Genomic DNA, 20,106 nt, shown 5'->3' with positions numbered 1-20,106 from the left:
AGTTTATCTCATACAAAGATGAAGATCGGATAAACATGTCTGCAAGTTATTGTGTCCATCGCTCCGGTCTCTCAATGGCCAAGAGTACCTTAAATTTCCTTTGACAAGGTGTCTTTACAGAATCCTGGCAATCTGCCCTAAGCCAGACTATAAAAGACTCTCTGGAAGTTTGGTAAAGGACTCCCTGTTCCTCAGGAGGGAATGATGTTGCAGGCACTAAACACTATTAAAGAACACAATAGAATATAAGCTACTTGAAGGCAAGAGGCTATTTCATTTTTGTCTTTGTATCCCTTATGCCTAGCACAGTACTGTGTGTGTGCGCACGCGCGCGCACACACACACACACATGAGCGCTTGAGTGTGTAAGCCTAGGTTTTGGATGGCGTTCTGGGAGTTTAGTCCTTCAGTTTTTACGACTTGTCTAAGAGGAGTATTCCAAGTTCTAGACACAAATATACGCCCCTGTTCTCACTACCAACCTACTGCTTTCATTGTCCCACTTCTCAATGCAGACCATCCATCTCCTTGCTATCTTAATTCAAGTTTTCTCATCTATCCAGCTAACTCCCACCCTACTTTCCTTCAATCACCCCTTTCTACTTCACCCTGTTGAATCCCTGATTTGATGCAAATTCTCCTGAAATTTGAAAATTTCACCTTTCTTTTACCACCTCACCTTACTAGAAACCTACTATGCCAAGATCACTCCTTTTCTCCTGCAATCTCTTAAACAATGGAAGAAAGAGAAGTCTTCTCCTTGCCTCCCACTGCCAATTCTCGACCACTAACCCATCACCCTGGTTTTATTTTTCTCCATTCGAAATCTAATTTTGTGCTTCCATCTTGTACCACAAAACCTTCTCTCCACTTCTGACCAACTTCTACCTTCTTGGATAACTTTAATACCTGTCTTAATGACTCTAGCATTCGTGCTGATGATCCATCTGACACCACAATACAGTTCCTTGACCTTCTGAACTCTACTGACCTTTCACTTCTACCCATTAATCACTGAGAGGGCCATAGCCTCAGACCTCATTATTACATGGCACAGCCTCATGTCCAAGACCTCAAACTTGACTGGTGTCAGAACTTCGTGTACAACTTCCTTACCTACCATGTGGATCATTCAACAGCCATATAGTGAATGCCCTATGTTCCAGGCACTGTGCTAGGGCTAAGTATCGAAAGAAAGAAAGAAAGAAAGAAAGAAAGAAAGAAAGAAAGAAAGAAAGGAAGGAAGGAAGGAAGGAAGGAAGGAAGGAAGGAAGGAAGGAAGGAAGGAAGGAAGGAAGGAAGGAAGCAATTCTTATTCAAGGAGCATACTTATATTCAAATCTTGTCTGTCACTTACTACCTCATATGACCTTAGCCAACCAAGTCACTTAAACTCTTTGGCTGTCTTCCTCAAATGTAAAGGGGTTGGACTAGATGAGCTTCAAGTTATTTTTCTGGTCTAAATTTATGATCTTATCATTCTTAAAACCACCATACTTATTCTTCTCCCTCACTGAGGAGTAAGATTAAACACTCATTCTTTCCCATTTTACACTTGATTAAATTCAATACTGCTCTCCATATAATCTCGGACTCCCTTAGTCCCTGTCATAACAATTCTCAAATCTTGAAATAAAGTTAATCTTTCTTTATTCCTGCCTCTAGGTTACAGAGTTCTGCTGAACTCTACTGAAAATCAAGATAATGCAATATGCTCAAAGTTAAGGAAGGTGGTTAAGAGTCATGTGCCAAAAAGACCCAAAAGGTCATGCTCTGAGAAATGGTAAAGGAATCTGACTACAAAGAAAGCATTAGTGACCTTCAGGAAAAGCTACAGTAGAGTTCTAGGAGAGAAAGCCAGACAATAGAGTGTTGGGAATGAAGCTAGTCTATGTGGGAGGAGAAACAGGGCCGTCAATGAGGATGACAATAAAGGCTGTATTAGTAGTGTTCTGAAAGGTAAAAAAGAGTGGAAAGGAAGACACTTCTTCTTCCACGGCTGTAAGAAAAAAATGAGAAGATACATGTCAGGACTGGAGAATGTTTTGATTTAGGTGAATATGTAGCTTATATTTTTGTAAATATATTAACAACATACACAGAGAGTATTAAGCACAGAGTATAAAGATGCTGGATACTCACTGAATCCTGGTTAAGTGAAAGGGTAATTGCTGGGTGGAAAGGTCAAGAGAACGGAGAGAGGGCACTAAGCAAATGGAGAGCATTCTCCATGAGGTCCACTCTGCTTTACCACAAGAAAGCAGCAAAGAGGAGGCAAAAAGAGTGGTTATAGTTGAGAACTAAGTAGGTTACAGGATGACAGCATCCTGGAATTGGGACACTCGAATCTCTAATTCCAAGATCCTATAATTTACTTAATCTCCTAGAATAAGGGCTCAAGTCTGAATATCTGTTAAGATTGAAAAACTCTAGAGGGGGGTGTTCACATTCTGAGAACTAAGAGTCCATTTGTTGGGGGTGGGGGGTGGGAAGGACGTTCAACTTACATGGGACCTGGCTGTCAGTCGAAGAGCGGCTGTTCCCACCTCCTGGGTCTTCCTTTCTTGGGGAAGGGAAGAGTCCTGAGAAGACTGAGCTGGGAAAGGAGAAATGATAACATTAGGAAAAGCCTAAATTACTGACTAGGTACAGTCCCACAATTATTATATGATCTCCTTCAAAAGAAACAGAAGCTAGCCTCATCTGCTCTCAAGATAAGAAAGCTGTGTCAAAGTAACCAACTGTCCCTATGATCCGGGGTAAAGTTCTGCTCTGGGAGTTAGAACATAAACGGATGGAGTTCCAGACCTCTCTCCAGAGCTGTGTAAACCTCTCTGTACTTCATTCACCTCCTCATTCAATAAGGAAATTTAAATTTTTATTTAAAAACAATCTTATGGCTCATTCTTGCTTATGGAACATGGGGGGAAATGGCTTCACCAATGTGAAAATCTTACTTACAGAGGTCACCTGGTATAGTAGGAAGAAGAGAGAGTTCTATTACAGGTTCTATCACTAGCTGCATTCTGAAGTCAGTCACTTGACTGGAGTCTCAAGTTTTCTCCTTTATTAAATGTTATGTTTTTGTGTGGACAAAATGAAATCATAGCTAGCGTTTTCAATAGCACCTTCCTGCCGCAAAACTCTTTATCGACATCTTTTGAGTCTCACAACAATTTTGTGAGGTGGGTAGTATGGGTATTATTAGAGACATTACATGAGCCACTGCAGGTTGCATGACAGAATTAGATTGAACCTAGGTCTTTTAACTCCCGGTCAATTTTAACTGCTTCAATTATACCGTGATGCCACCATCAACCTGTGGAGGGTAAGGAGAAGGATAAACGTCATCCCCTTAACCTCAACTGCAGGAGCAACACAGAAAACGGTGCTTCCCCTGTGACTTCGGAAGGTACTCTGATGCATAAATAACGTGATAGAAGAGACTTCCACCGAGGCTCCATTCTTTTCATCGAGCCCAAGCAGTTTTCCCTCTCTCCCGTTATCTCTACGCAGGCGTGGGCTTTCTGACGTCCTACACAAAGGTACCCTCATCACCTGTGGTGCCGCTCACCTTCCTCCTCGGTCACCTGAGTTGCCTTCTCCATAGTTAACGCGGGCGGAATCGAGGTCTCGATCTCTCTGGGCTCTCTGGGGCAGCAGCTGCTCCTCAAAGCCCGGGATCTGCCGCTGTCTTCCGTGGATCTCTCGCCTGGATCTCTCGCCTCGGCCCCGGGGCTCTGGGGGCGTCTGTTACCCTTCTTTCCCACAGAGCAGACGCCGGCTCCGAGGCTGGCGGCCTCCACCTTCGGTCGCAGGAACGTTCCTCGGGAGTTCATCGGCCACGTCTCCGGCTGTCAACATTCATTCTCTAGCAGAAGGACCGCCCGGGGTCCAGCCTCGGCTCCGGTGTAATCTACCGTCGGCGGCTGATGGGGGGTGGGGGCGGAGGGAGAGAGAGGGCAGGGTCAAGCGGAGGGACCCGGTGGCCTCAGACCTAGACTTAGGCCTCTAGAGTCCTGCAAAGAAGAGGGAGAGATGCGGGGACACGCATGGCCTTAGGGCGAACGAGCCATCCGGCACAATTACTGGAGGGTCGAGCGCCGGGGGGGGGGGGGGGGGGGGGGGGGGGGGGGGGCGGGTGGGACATGGAGACACACAAATACATCTGCTCCCAAACACAAACACGCCCCCCCCCCCACGGGTTATCCCCCCCATAAGAACACACACACACACACACACACACACACACACACACAGACACACACACGGTGTGGGGAACGGGGTCAGGAGGCGGGTCGATTTGACCCCATTCACTTCCCGGTACACCACAGGCTGCCTACCCGGCCAGAGCGCGAAGGTCTGAGGCCCCACCCCCGCAAGCGCGCTCCCATCACACCCCCCCACCCCCCTTTTCGGCCTGCTCCTCCCCTCCCCCGCCAGATCCCCAGGTTCCTGTGCCTGCTGGGGGGCCGCCCTTCTGCCCCGCCGGGGCGTGGGCACGGAGACCCGCTGCCCCGACACTCACCTCCCGCGCCGCCTCCAGAGTGGACAAAGACCGCGGGCTTCCAGGCCTGAGAGGGGTTCGCGCCTGCGCATACCAAGCCTCTGAACGCGGCTGTTGCCAGACCCCGCACTGGCGGGCGGCGCCTCCCCCGCTCCATCCCTTCCTCCTTACCCCGACCCCAGCCGCGCTGCGCCCCACCTTGCTCCCCAATTTCTCCTAATTGTATCTCTTTTGTATATAGTTTGCTCCGTTATTTTGTCAGCTCCGTGATGGCCGGGCCCGCCTTTGCCTTTGTTTGTATCCCCAGCCCTGAGCATTGTACCTGACGCGTAGTAGGGCCTTAATAAGGGTGTAACATTCACTGACTGACTGACAGACAGGTGCCCGCAGAAGTACATGCAGCATATATGCAAAGTAAATGCCCGGCCTTTGGAGGGAGGCCCCAGGAGCTAGCTGGGGGCGGGGTGGGGGAGGGGGTCAGGAAAGGCGTCCTGTAGGAGGTGTTGACGCCAGGTTCCGAAGAAAGCCGAGGTGAACGGCTACATTGTAGCAAGGAGGGCAGCGCACAAGCCTTTAAGTTCTTGTTCTGTGTAATCATACTGTAATTAGTATAATGCATTATTGTTTTCATGTGTCAGGCATTATGTAAGTGCAAAACTCTTAAATAACTTACATCCAACTTGTAAGTAACTAACTGCGCGAACATAGAGGCCAAGGCTCCCCTGTATTGGGGAGCTACGTGTTGAAGGAAACCGGGAAAACACGAAGCAGAGCTGGATGGGGGACGGGGGAGATGACCAGTGTGATCCTAAGAGTGCTCCACTGTGTAAGTACACTGAAGGGTAGGCACGGGCCGGGCTATATGGAAGTTGTATTTGATACGGGAAATAATGGGGAGGCACCCGAGTTGATTGGAGGCTAAAGAGGTCAGACCCACGTTTTGGCAAAATTGCTTCGACAGCTGACTGGAGCGGAGAGACCCAGTTAACGGTGCTGGTGAGAGGCGGCGAGGTTCCGCAACTAGGGTAGTGGCTGGGAGAACAAAGACATGTTGGCAAGATACAAATGATGAGATCTGACAACAGATTGGATCTGTGGCATGAGGGAGAGTGCGGAGCTCGGGCTAACACTGAGGCGTTCATCGCCTTGATTAACCTGAAATACGGTAGTGCCCTTGAGAGTACAAGGGAACATTTGACCAGGGGCCCCTGTATCTTTTACCTTTTGTAATAATTGTATTTTAAACTCCAGACTCTAATTATTTTTCCAGTTCTTTCCTCTCACATTCTTATTTCATTTGTAAAATTAAAATCGTTGATTTATTTCTTCAAAGAATTCTAGAATTTTAGAAACAAGAATAAATTTGTTTCCAAGCCCTATTTTTCTTTGGGTCTTTGCTTGTTGATGTTTTAGAGCCAATTTCTTCTTTAGAGCTTGTGTTTTAGGCATCCCTAGCGTGGTAGTCTTTATCAAGGGAGTCTTTTTTTTTGTTTACTCATCCTTCCAGTCATAATTTTTCCATCCTTCCATTTTTTTCAGTCAACTAAAATCTGCCTTCTCTCCCTCCCCATAATTTGAGAAAGAAATAAAAACAAAACCCTGGTTACAAACATGTATAGTCAAGTAAAACAAATCCTTGCATAACCATGTCCAAGAAAATATGCTTCAGTCTGTACTCTGAATACATCAACTACCTATCAGAAGCATTTTTCATCATGAATCCTCTGGTTGGTCCTTGCATTGATAAGAGCATTGGTATTTTAGGGTTTTTTTTCTTAAATCTTTACAATATTGTAAACTGTACAAACTGTTTTGGTTCAATTGGTCTCACTCTGCATCAGTTCCTGAAAGTCTTCCAGGTTTCTCCGAAACCATTTCCTTCATCATTTTTTCTCAGCACAATAGTATTCTATCTTATTGATAAATAAGATAGAACTTGTTCAACCATTTTCCAATTGGTGAGCATCTGTTCAGTTTCTAATTCTTTGCTACTTAAAAAAGAGCTGATGTAAATATTTTCATACATCTTTAATTAGAGTTGGCTTTGCTTTGGGCTAATGCCTCCTTTGTTCTACCTTCCCTTTTATTCCCTCATTTCTCCCCTCCCCCCCCCTTAAGTGAAATGCATTTTTATAATTGCTTGTGTGTATTTTTCCCTCCTTTGACCAGTTTAGATGAGTGAGGTTCAAATGTTAGCCACTCCCCACCCTCCTTCTTTGTATGGACTTCAACTTGTGCACCCCAATTATATGAGGTAATTTTCTCCATCCTTCCTCTCCCTACCCCCCAGCCAGTGTGTTCTCCTCTTTTTTTCCATTCTTCTTTTAAGATCATCAGAACATAATAGAACAACTCCCAGGCCCTCTGATTAATTAAACTCTCTTTAGTCTTTAATCTCTTAAATAATGATGAGAGTTAAGAGATGAAACGTGTGTGACTTTCCTATATTAGAATATGAACAGTTTACCCTTTTTTAGTTCTTATGATTGTTCACTCATGTTCACCTTTTTTTTTTTCTCTCTTAAGTCTTATGTTTGCTCTTCAGAGTTTCTACACAGCTCTGGTCTTTTCATCAGGAATGCCTGGAATTCTCATTTCATTAAAGGTCCATTTTTTTTTCTCTGTAAGATTATATTCAGTTTTGTTGAGTAATTATTCTGTGTTGTAAACCTATTTCCTGTACAGGTAGATAGCACAATGGATAGAATACTGTGTCTGGAGTCAGGAAGATTTGTGTTCAGATCCAAGCACAGACACTAGCTGTGTGACCCTGGACAAATTACTTAACCTCAGTCGGCCTCAGTTTCCTCAACCTTCCAGGGTTGCTGTGAGGATCAAATAAGAATATTTGTAAAGTGCCGAGTACAATGCCTGGCACACAGTAGACACATAAATCCATATTTTCTTCCTTCTGAAATATTATATTCCAGGCTCTCTGGTTTGTTTTTGTTTTAATAGTGGTGGCTGCTAAATTGTTTGTGATTCCTTGGTACTTGAATTCTTTATTTCTAGCTCCTTGAATTATTTTTTCTTTGAAATAGAAGCTCTAGATTTTGGATGTAATGTGCTTGGGAGTTTTCATTTTGGGGTTTCTTTCAGGTAATAACTAGTTGAGTCTTTCTATTTGCACTTTGCCCTCTGATTCTAGAGTTGTCCTTCATGATTTCTTGAAATAGGATATCTAGACTCTTTTTCTGGTCATGGCTTTCAGATAGCCATTGATTTTGAAATTATCTGCCCTTAGTCAGTTTCCCAGTCCAGTTGTTTTTGTTGTGAGATGCCTTACATTTTCTTGTATTTTTTCAGTTTTTAAATTTCATTTTAATATTTATTGTCTCATTCGCTTTGTTTGGTTCATTCTAATTTTCAAGGAGTTTCTTGCTTGAATAAGATTTTGTGCCTTTTGTGACAAGTTGTTAATTCTCTTTCCAAGTCTTTCCGTCATGGATTCCATTTCTTTCCCACTTTTTCCTTTAGCATTGTCATTTATTTAAAAACCTATTTTCATGCTTTTAAAAAACCTTAATCATTCACAGGAATATTAGTTTAACGTGTGCTCAAGTTGTGTTTTTCTTTGATGCTTTGCTTATAGTTATTTTGGAGTCACTCTCTTCTCTGTCAGTGTCTGGAGCTTCCCTGCCACCATAATAGTCCCTTATGGTAGTATTCTTTTTTCCTGACTTCACACTTAATGTTAGGGCCAGATTCTGTGAATTTCTAGAGGAAATATCTGAGCTAATCCTGCTGCTTTTTTCTTGAAACCTTTAGTATTGTTTTATTCTAGAATCTCAGGGACAGTTCAGGCTGGGGACCTGCAACCTTCCCAGTGCCTCAAAGTGGTCTGACCCAGGGCAAAGTCTGATTTCTGCCCTACTGGTCTGAACTCTGCAAGTTCCTGACCTGGGTTTAGGTCTAAGCAAGATGCCTATAGGATTTCTGTGGTGAAAGTTCCAGTAGACTGCTTCTGGACTCGGCTGCTATCTGCCAGTTGGAAAGGTCTGGTGATTCAGAATGACAGAACTGATAGGTTCCTCTTTGGTCTGGGATTCCTGCTCTGGTTATACTTCTGTAGGCTTCGGACTGGGCTGGAAGCTAGAACTGAGACCCTGCTCTGCCCTTGGGGTTAGTGCCACACAGCTACTGCTTGCTTCTAAACTTCCTGCTAAGTACAAAGTCTAGGGCCTGTAATTAATCCTCTTCCTAGAACACCACCCCTAGATATGCAACTGGAACAACAATGTTGCTAGCAGCTGTTTGGGGGGTGTAAAACCCATGAACATCTAGCACACAGGAGGGCTGCTAGCACAGGTTCTTTGATCTGCTTTTCTAAGGAAAGCAACTTTAAAGGATTACCAATCTCAGTTTAATTAAACATACATATATCATTCACTTAGTTCAGGGGGAAAAGATCAGCCCCCTGAACTTCAGGGCAAATACAAACAGAAATTACAAACATCAACAGACAGATCTTGGCTAATCAAATCACAATTCATAGTTACCAAAGAAGCACTAACATCTGGGTTACAAAGCCAAGGGGGCTATTTCAACAGCTTGCCCACAGCCTTGTCACCTTTTCAATAAGTGTACCCTCAAAAGTGAAGCGCTAACCTTCCAACACATATACTCTGTTCAGGGCCATGGGGGCTCAAGGCTCACCATCCAGGGTGTGGAGACTAGGGTGTGGAAAAACACTACATCATATACAAATCAATGACTCTCAACCACCCCAGTGCAGAGAAGCATTCCAAGATAAAAGATCCCACTTTACCTGCCCCATTCAAACAAAGGCCAGACTCATTAGAGGCACTTGATAGCAAAAAATCCTTCCCTGATTACCATTACAGCAACTCCTCAGCTGCTCTGTATCTGTGACCCAAAACTGGATAGTGAGTAACAGAGCTGCTAGTTGGCCATCTTTTCCTGCATCTTGCATAAGTTTAGGCCCATTTGTGCTAGATTTGGGACCTCTCTTTGCCATGGTGCACAGCCTCTCCCTGCTCTAAAATGCTCTGCTTGGCCATTCTTGGTTAGACCTTGTCTCCATTGTTCATAGACCTCTCTATCTCTTTATGCTGCCTTGGACTAGAAAAATGATTCTCTGTGATTTTTTTCTTGGATTTCTTTGTTAGGACTCAGTATGGTACGTTTTCTAGATCCATTTGGAATTGCTGTGGGACTGAGATTGGTTGTACTTCTTCCTGCTATTCTGCCCAGACTTTCTTTCTTTGTTTTTAATATTTTTTTGTTACATTTTGAATTGCGAGTTGTCTCCCTCCCTCCCTTCCAACTCCACATTAGAGAAGGCTAACATTTGATATAGATATATATGTGCAACCATACAGTACATTCTTTCATATATCAATTCTTTCTCTGGAGGTAGGTAACATTTTCCTTCATAAGTCCTTCATAGTTAACTTGAATATTCATTCAGAATTGCTTGGTCATTCAGTTAAGTTACTCTTTGGACAACATTGCTGTTACTGTATACAGTGTTCTCTTGGTTCTGCTCATTTCACTCTGCATTATTTCATGCACTTTCCATGTTTTTCTAAATCTACCAGCTCATCATATTTCACAGCATAGTAATATTCCAGTCATACTTTCCAAATTGAGACTTTGTGTTAGGGCCAGACTCTGTGTACTTCTAGAGGGAACGTCTGGACCTTGTTTGGCCCAAATTTGTATTGTTTGGGGTCCTGCTGCTGCTTTTCCTGGACATTGAATGCTATTGTCTATCAAGGACTTTAGTGGCAACTAAGTCTGATCATTCTCCTAATCTGAGCTTTGCAGACTCTTCCTAGTTTGGGTTTGGGGGACACAATTGTAGGCTTGCCCCTGGTTGAAGTTCTAGTACGTTGCTGCAAGTCCCCTCTCCTGTCAGCTAGCTGGATTAGTCTCAGCTGTCTGCCCTGGTTACTCAGCTGAAGGCCTCAGACTGAGCTGGGGTTGAATCTGAAACCTTGATCTCAGGTCAAAGCCACATGGCTGCTGCTCATTTCTACTCCTGTTCCTTACCTAGTACACAGCCACAGGCCCGAGATTTTTCTTGCTCTCATACACAGATGTTAGCTGGATTATTATTGTGTGACTTGTCCTTTATTCTCAGAGAGGACCATGACATCAGGAAAATGATGCCATGACTTGCAGATGAATTGGATTTAAGTGGGGGAGGGCTGTGCAAAGTTACCAGGTCACTTTATCCTCCAGTGGCTAGATATAGATCAGGATGCAATGGGGGACCTTCGCCTTTTTAAGCCAAGGTCTTGCAGCATTTCTCAGTTTGACTGAGGCAATGTCCGTTCATTGAGGTTTAAGAAGTGAGCCAAGAGATGGCCCCCTTTAATTAAAAAAAAAAATCAAACCGGGAGGGGAAGATTCTCGGGGTTTCTGGGCAAAAGAGAAACAATTACTATTTACATTCATTCTGCTGGCTTCTGATTTCCACATTCTTTAAATACCAATACTATGTTTCTGAAGTTCAGGTTTTTGTTTTATTTTTTACTTCATGAATTAAAAAAAATTAAGATTGAATTGAAGAAAGAAAAGTACCTAGCAGAATATAGGAGAATCACAGTATTTCAAGGGGTTAGGAAGATCTGACACGTGGTCCTTCATGGGGAAATGAGGACTCTAATTCAACAAACATTTATTAGTTGCCTATTACAGGGTGTTCCGAAAGCCTTAGTACGTTTTAAGGTTTTGAAGCTTTGTATTTTAAGCTATTAAAGCTTTGTGTTAGGACTAGACTGCATATTTCGGGGTGGGGGGACGCTATCTGGGCTTTATTTGGTTCTGATTTGTATTCTTTGGGGTATTACTACTTTCTCTGAGTATGGAATGCTGCGTCCACCAAGAATCAAGGATCTTAAGCTATTGAAGATTAAAACTGCATTAAGACTTTGGGGACACCCTTCATGTACCAGGCATTGTACTAGGTATACAGAAACAGAAATGAAATAGTATCTGGCCTCAAGGAATTTACTTTCTACCAGAAACTCTCCAGCAGAATAATAGGATTGTTTTAAATAATATCCCTGTACTTGTCTACATTAGGTATATGTGAAACAACACTAGTTGTAACAGAGACTAGAAATCTCACCACAATATGGGACATGTTAGTTCTTTAGTTTTAAGGATATTATAAGGGTCCCAATCTACCTCCCCAGTCTTATTACCTGTAGTTTCCATTCTTGGGAACAAAAACTCATTAATGAAAGCTCTCCTTTATGGAAATAGAGCTATACTTGTGTTTCTGAGTAGGTTAAAATCATTTAAACATTAGTCTTTTTCTTATAGCTATTTTTTAAAAAAAAACCTTGGTGATTCACAATGATTAATAATAATAAAGTATATCCTATCCTTTGTTTTTGATGGCTGGTTTTTGTTTTTTTTTTTTGAGTGCATAAAGAATGGTCCCTGGACAAAAATATATATTATCCTGATTTCACTGGCTAGATAGCTAGATATTAGGCAAAGGGTTTACTAAGAAAGGAGGTAAGACATGTTCAAGGAGAACTGCTTGTCATAGATGTAGAGGAAGAACAGAAATTGAAAAGCTAATGATGGGAGGGAAACATATTCTAAAAGTCATATCAACAAGCTTCAAAGGACATGGCAGAAACTTTATGAGTGAGTAGCCTACAGAAATAGCTTGGAAACCATAGCTATACTACCACCACTACAATTCTACCTTGCCTCTCCTTCCCATAGCCATTTCCTTATGCTCCAGGGGGGTCTTCTATAATGGTAGTTGTTAACCATATTTTCTGGCTCCTAATTTCATATTGTTTTCTGAATAGTAAGTTGCATGGGAGATTGTTTATGAATGTTCTAGGAATATGCATATCTCTAAGATGCCTGTTTTTCATCAAGTATCTAGGCTTGACAATATCTATAGCTCTACATGTCTGCCTTTCATTTCTACTTGTCAGAGAATTTCATATTCTCAATCTACACTAGAAGGACCAATCAGTATTGTGGCAGCCCACATTAAGCATTAGTCATGCCAAGGAAGAGGTCATCTAAGATCAAACCACCTTTCGTATTAATACCACATTACATTTTAAACACATGCACATATACTTTCTCAGACACAATAATTCTACTTGAAACCAATTGTTTCATAAATATATACAGGGTTTAAATTAGAAAGGGATGCTATAGGCCTAAGTTCAGAGCTGAGCTTGAAAAAGTGGTTTCTGGGCTTCTCAAAAGAGACTGATGGACTAGGCCTTAACTATAGAATGATAAGTCAGAGTGAAAAAAAGCATACTTGGGGAATAAAGCAGGTTTTATGCTTGTTATACATTATCTATGAACAACAGTTATAAATTACTGGACCCCTGTCCCCTTGTGTGACCAGTGTAAACATTTTGGACTGAGACAGTTTTAAATCATCAGGTGACCAGGTTGGAAGCCAGTAAAACCCACTACCTACTTCTTTCACCCCTGTGCTCTTATGTAAACATACTGTAAACCATATTCCTATGTAAACATGTTTATAAGCTATTGTGATCTATTGAAGATGGTTCCCCGCTTTGGACATCAGAGAAAAGGCCTATTTACTGTCTTCTGACTAGTTAGCTCTTCTGCTTATGGTGCCTGAATTGAGGTTAATCAAGTCAATATTGGTTCGTCACTTTTACAAAATCTACAGTGGAGAGATGAGCTGCTCAGACTTACACACTCATGAAGAAGAAAGTTATATATCCAGGTGTCTGTGAGAGTTGATCGTATATGGTAGAAAATTTTACTTGCTGTACTACTAAAGGAAGAAATCCTCCATCTCTCTTCTCTGTTCCTCTACCCTTGGAATGTGCCTCCTCACCAGCCTGTTCTAGCCACTCCCCTTCTTTCAAGGGCAATGACCTACTTTATAGTCACTGTTGTTGGCTGTACTTCTACTCTGAGCACAACTATAGGGGGACATAAGGAGAAAGACAAATATGATTTAAAGCAGTTAAACTTTAAGTAGCTCGCCCATCCAATTCACCTAAGTCAAGATGTCACCTTTATGATGTCATTGGTCCTCTCCTAGAATGAAGGACAAACACCACCACCAAAGAGCAAATGATGATTAGCTTGTTTTCACCTAAGGGAAAACCCTTGATTCAGCTTTTATTTTACTTTGGGATTTTTTTTTTACAAAATATTTAAATCAGTAAGATGCTGTCTCCAATGAAGCAAAAATCCCATTGATTTAGACGGAGGTTATGCTTTCTGTCCCCTTTCATTTTCATTTATACAACTTGTAAATTATCACTGCCCCTGTCTCTTTTTAAAATTCTCTATGGTAAATAATGAAACATCCAAAGTAGCTATGATTGATTATTTTGTCTAGCCAACATTAATACTAATTAAATAAGTGTAAACAAACTCTAAATATACTAATATACTTTGTGAGGTTCGCATTAGCATACTTTCCGACTTCTTATTCTCATTGGCAACCTTTCCAATTCAGGTGTTCTTCACAGTGGACAAGATGATGGCCAGTGTTGTCCAGTCTTGACCTACTGGACAATCTATTATTGTTTGCGAAGGGAATCTGTATTTATTCTAGGTCCTTGTCCTAACTTCCATTAACTCCTTTAGTCTATGCACTCCAAATCTAAATTTCATTTCAACATTCCCCAATGAATAATTATTCAATGTCTAGAACCCTTTATCACTTAAATTTATTTAAAAAATTTCTAGTTCACACACAAGACTTCAACAGGATATTTTAAGTTTTGGAGTATTTTGTCAGGTGTAAAACTGTACATGGCAATGTGCATTATAACCCAACAATTCATAATAATAGCAGCTATTATAGTGTGCTTACTGTTTACAAAGCTAAGATTTCTATATATTATCTTATGATACAAATAAACGTGCAAAGCAGGTGCTACAGTTACTATCTCTGTTTTACATGTGGGGAAACTGAGGTTCAAAGAGCTTAAAATGATTTATCTATAGTCCTACAGCTAGAAACTCTCAAATACTGGATTCAAACAGAGGAGTTCTTTTTATTGCACTGCATTATCTCTACTGAATGAATATCTTTATCTCCTGAACAGCTTGGCTTGGTGCAAATGATAACCATAATTCATGGACTAGATCCACAGAACTATGAATAGCAATTATACAGCATTTTAAGAGCTGGAAAGGACTTTGGAGATTCAATCCATTCATTTTGCAGATGAAGGAATGCACAAAGTAGTTACGTGACTTGCCCAAGGTCACACAGTGAATTAGTGGCAGAGCTAGAATTAGAAACTCATGTCCTCTGCCCTTCAAGGGAATAATTTCATCACTACAAAATATTGCCTGTCAAGACAGTAGACAGAACTCTCAGGATCTTCCCTCTGCTCTTCCTAGGGGATAAATATTCCAATCATTTAAATGAAAACATTTCAAATATCTCCCTCCCTGCCCCCACACTCTAGTGTGAGAATTTAAAAAGTATGTATGTATATATGTTTGTGTATACACATATTTGAACACATGTACACATGTATATACATTTATGCACACGTATATATGTGTGTATATAGATATAACTATTGATTCAGGATTTCTGAGTGGATGTGACCCCAAAGAGTATCTTGAACCTGGAGGTTATTTGGAGGGCCCGTGAATGAGAGGGGTGTGCCCTACGTATTCCATATGTGTACATCTTCCAAGTGTCTGCAGTCAGTACCAATCAAATCTACATTCTTTCTGGTCCTTCAATTTCTTTCATACTCTTCAGAGTCTATAGATACACATTCCAAGTCCTCAGGCCCAATGTAGATTAAAGGAAAAAATCATTAGCTGAGGGGACTAATGAATCCTCTGCTGCCTTCTGATCTTGCAGACTTGAATGTCACTGATAAAGTCTTTTAAGCTTGATGTATAAACATAGTAGAGTGGATGTACTTTGGGAGACTGTATCTGCTAATAGATTCATAATTTACATAAGCCAGTGAGCAGATGTCTACAGATGATTTTCATCCCTGTATACGTAAGAAAGAGTCAGACAAATAATGAATCTATATCTATATACTAAGGTCTAGAAACTGAGAAGAAATTAAGAAGCCTTTTGATAAGGGTGAAAGGGGAGAGTATGAAAGCTGGCTTGAAGCTTAACATTAAAAAAACTAAGATCCTAGTAAATGGTCCCATCACTTCCTGGCAGAGGGAGAAGAAATGGAAGCAGTGTCAGATTTTATATTCTTGGGCATAGCACTGCAAGACTGAAGCCATGGAATTAAGAAACACTTGCTCCTTGGAAGAAAAGCTATGGTAAATCTGGACAGCATACTAAAAAGCAGAGACATCACCTTGCTGACAAAGGTCTGTATTAGTCATAGCTATGTTTTTTTTTTCCAGTAGCAATATATGGCTGTGAGAATTGGACTATAAGGAAAGCTGAACACCACAGAATTGACACGTACAAATTGTCGTTCTGGAGAAGACTTTTAAGGGTCCTTTGGGCAGGAAGAAGATCAAGTCAGTCAATCCTTAATGAAATTAATTCAGGCTATTCATTGAAAGGTCAAATACTGAGGCTGAAGCTTAAATACTTTGGCCACATAATGAGAAGATGAGACTCATTGGAAAAGACCCTGATTTTGGGAAAGATTGAAGGCAGAAGGAAAAGGGAATGGCAGAGGATGAGATGGATAGATAGTATCACAGAAACAACAAACGTGAACTCTGGACAGACTTCGAGAGATAATGGAGAACAGAAGGACCCGGCATGCTGTGGTTCATAAGGTCATGAAGAGTCAGACACAAATGAACAACAACAAAAGATCTAGTGAGTTCTTACATTCATTGTGCTTACAAGGTTTCTCTCCAGTGAGTTTTCTGATGTTTGGCAAGGTATGTGTTTTGGCTGAAGGCCTTTCCACACTCATTGCATATATAAGGTTTTTCTCCAGTATGGATTTTCTGATGCTTTGTAAGGTCTGTGGTTCGACAGAAAGCTTTACCACATTCACTGCATTCATAGGGTTTCTCTCCAGTATGTATTATCTGATGTTGAATAAGACCTGAGCAATATCCAAAAGCTTTTCCACATTCATCACATTTATAGGGTTTCTCTCCAGTGTGAGTTTTCTGGTGGTTTGTCAGATTTGTACTTTGGCTGAAGGCCTTTCCACATACATTACATTTGTAGGGCTTCTCTCCTGTATGAGTTCTTTGATGCTGAATAAGCGCCGAGCGGTCACTGAAGGCTTTTCCACAGTTGTTACATTCGTAAGGTTTTTCACCAGTGTGAATCCTCTTATGTTGAATAAGAGCTGAACAATAACTAAAGGCTTTCCCACATTCATTACATGAGTAGGGCTTCTCTCCAGTGTGAGTTCTCTGATGCTGAATCCTGCCTGAGCGGTCACTGAAGGCTTTTCCACACTCATTGCACGTATAGGGTTTCTCACCGGTGTGAATTCTTTGGTGTTGAGTAAGGAATGCACTCTGACTGAAAGCTTTTCCACATTCACTACATTCAAAAGGCTTCTCCCCCGTATGTACTCGTTGATGTTGAGTAAGGTATGTGCTCCGGCTAAAGGCTTTTCCACATTCACCGCATTCATAGGGTTTCTCTCCAGTATGAACCATATGGTGTCGAATAAGGGCTGAGTAGTTACCAAAGGCTTTCCAACAGCTGTTACATTCATAAGGTTTCTCTCCAGTGTGAGTTCTCTGATGCTGAATAAGTGCTGAACAGTCATTAAAAGCATTGCCACAAACATTACATTTATAGGGTTTCTCTCCAGTGTGAGTCTTCTGATGCTGGATAAGGTCTGAGCAATAACTAAAGGCTTTCCCACATTCATTACATTCATAGGGTTTCTCTCCACTATGAATTATATGATGTCGAATGAGAGCTGAGTGGTCACTGAAGGCTTTCCCACATTCATTACATTCATAGGGTTTCTCTCCAGTATGAATTCTCTGATGTTGAGTAAGGTGTGCACTCTGGCTGAAGGTTTTCCCGCATTCATTACATTCATAGGGTTTCTCTCCAGTGTGAATTCTCTGGTGCAGAGTAAGATGTGTGCTCTGGCTAAAGGCTTTTCCACATTCACCACACTTATAGGGTTTCTCTCCAGTATGAATTCTGTGGTGTTGAGTAAGGTATGTACTCCGACTAAAGGTTTTCCCACATTCACTACATTCAAAAGGTTTCTCCCCACTATGTATTCTCTGATGTTGAATAAGGGCTGAGCAATAACTGAATGCTTTATCACATTCATTACATTTAAAAGATTTCTCTCCTGTATGAGTTTTCTGATGATTTGTGAGGTATGCACCTTGGCTAAAAGCTTTTCCACATTTATTACATTCATAGGGCTTCTCCCCATTATGAATTCTTTGATGCTGAATAAGGGATGTGTGACCTCTAAAGGTTTTTTCACATTCATTACACTTACAAGATTTCTTCCCCTCATAGAGTTGCTGATGAATAGTTAAATATGCATTTTGTTTGAAGCTCTTTTCATGTGTATCACATTTATATAATCTCTCTTCTGAAGGAACATTCTGTTGTGTAACAAGGATTGGCCTCAGATTGAAGTTTTTCCCACTGTGATTGGATTCTGACCCTTTTCCCTCAGTAGATGTTTTGATGTGGGAAAATGTAATATTCTGCAAATATTTCCCCTGGTTTCCCACCTGACTCTCAAATTGGGCCTTCAATTTCCAGACTTCTCCCAACACGGAGTCCTGGGGAACACTGCTTGAGAGTCTTTCCATTAACATACTCTGGGATGTTCTTTCATCCTGTTTTGGAATTGATTCCTTGATTTCAGACCTAGTCTTTGAATCTGAAAAAAATTTAAAAATACAAATTTAAAAGCATAAAAATAAAAATATCCATTTGTCCCTGTGTTGTGATGAAGAAGACTATTACAATAAGAGAAAAATGAAGCTAAAAATAACTCCTAGTATGTATACCTGGAATTTTACCTTTTAATTGCAAAAAAGTATTTACCTCATATAGCCCACCAAACGGTTACATAACACTTAATATTTTTCAAAGTGTTATCATATGACTTCTTTCATTTGAGCCATGTAACTATGAGGTAAACAAGTAGTATCCTCTGGGGACTATAAGATTCTCATGGTTCTCTGTCTAGGTTTTCCCAAATCATATATAAATGACAAGTTTGGTATTCTTCCCATACTCTTTGTGGCTAGTTGAGTATATGCGAACTTGTTTTATGTTTCAATACAGACTGATAAAATGTATAAAAAGGGCTGGCACAGCGCTCCGATAAATGCGACAGAGTTGTGACAGAAACAGCAGAGCAGCAGCAAACTGCAAGGATTATTTGAATTAAGGCTTGGCTAAAGTTCCTACTTGTCACGGACGTTTTGGATTTGAAGTAAAATTCCTAGGATGGGTAAGGCTCAAACCAAGTTTCTGATAGTCTGACCTTTGAGTCTGGGTTCACCATTATTTAGAAGGCGCTAATATGAAGGAGGGAGCGGCTAAATGGCACACTGGATAGCGTGCTAGGCCTGGAGTTAGGAAGACTCATCTTCCTCAGTTCAAATTAATAGCTGTGTGACCCTTCCAATTAACCCTGTCTGCCTTAGTTTCCTCATTTGTAAAATGAGCTGGAGAAGGAAGCGGCAAACCACTCCAGGATTTTTGCCAAGAAAACCCCAAATGGGGTCATGAAGAGTCGGACATGACTGAAACAACTCAACAACAACAACAAAAATATATAAAGGAACGTCCAACCAGAAGGTCGGAAGAGCCTCCGGGTCTAGAAAGAGCGTCCGTGGGAAAGGACGGCTCTGTACCTGAAGAAGGAACCTCGGTATCTTTTTTGTGTACATATTATAGGAACAAGAATTCGAATTCTTAAGACTGATGGAAGTCGTATATTAGAAGTGATCTGGCTAACCAGTTTCCGAAAGGATCCTCAATTTAAGTAATATGCAGTGGCTTTGAGGGGTTCAGTGATCACATCTACGCAGAGGATTTTCAGATCTATTTTCCAGTCCTAATTTTTTCCCGAGTTCTACCAACTCAAAATGGCTATCCTGTAGCTATCAAACTCCACGTGTCCAAAACAGAACTCATTATCTTTTCCCCAAACCCTTCCCCTTCCAAGTAAGGGTACCGCTATCTTTCTAGTCACACAAACTCAGTGACATCACTGATTCCTAACTCTTACTCAACCCACATATCCAATTCATAGTCCTCTCTTGTCATTTCTACCTTTACTACATCTCTCCTATATATCCCTTCTCTTTACTTACACAACCATCAATGTAATTTAGGTCCTCATAACCTTTCATCTGGACTATAGCCATAGCAACATAATTGGTCTTCCTGCTTCAAAGTCTCTCTCTCTACTCTAATCCATCCTCCACTCAAGCTGCCAAAGTGACTTTGCTAAAGCACAGATCTAATCCTGTCAGTGCCACCCCTACCAACTCACAACAGTCCAGTGGCTCACAATTACTTCTAGGAACAAAAATAAACTCTTCTGCTTGGCACTGAAAGCTCTTCACAACCTAAAATCTTTCCTATCTTTCCAGTCTTCATATACCTCTTATACTCCCCACGATACACTCTTCAGTGCAATCGTGCTTTCCTACTCACCATTCTTCACACA

General features: G+C 41.3%; 1 protein-coding gene across 2 annotated transcripts in view; it reads right to left on the bottom strand.

Annotated features, from left to right (window-relative positions):
• The window catches only part of LOC118856824 (zinc finger protein 286A-like), a 48,419-nt gene that overhangs the window by 11,938 nt on the left and 16,375 nt on the right, over positions 1 to 20,106 (bottom strand). Inside the window, exons 1-3 of one of the 2 annotated variants that reach the window (XM_036767338.1) lie at positions 4,529 to 4,587; positions 3,575 to 4,019; positions 2,508 to 2,596 (exon numbers count right to left, since the gene is read on the bottom strand). In XM_036767338.1, the coding sequence (XP_036623233.1) occupies positions 2,508 to 2,596; positions 3,575 to 3,839 (354 nt within the window). In that variant the 5' untranslated portion in view covers positions 3,840 to 4,019; positions 4,529 to 4,587. Of the gene's footprint in view, positions 1 to 2,507; positions 2,597 to 3,574; positions 4,020 to 4,528; positions 4,588 to 16,365; positions 18,301 to 20,106 lie in introns of those variants that run through there. The other variant, XM_036767339.1, reaches the window with a different exon arrangement.

Source organism: Trichosurus vulpecula, chromosome 7 (assembly GCF_011100635.1).
Source record: "Trichosurus vulpecula isolate mTriVul1 chromosome 7, mTriVul1.pri, whole genome shotgun sequence".
NCBI classification, from domain to species: domain Eukaryota; kingdom Metazoa; phylum Chordata; class Mammalia; order Diprotodontia; family Phalangeridae; genus Trichosurus; species Trichosurus vulpecula.
Note: the sequence above shows the minus strand (reverse complement) of the source record. Positions and strands in the feature narration are given on the sequence as shown.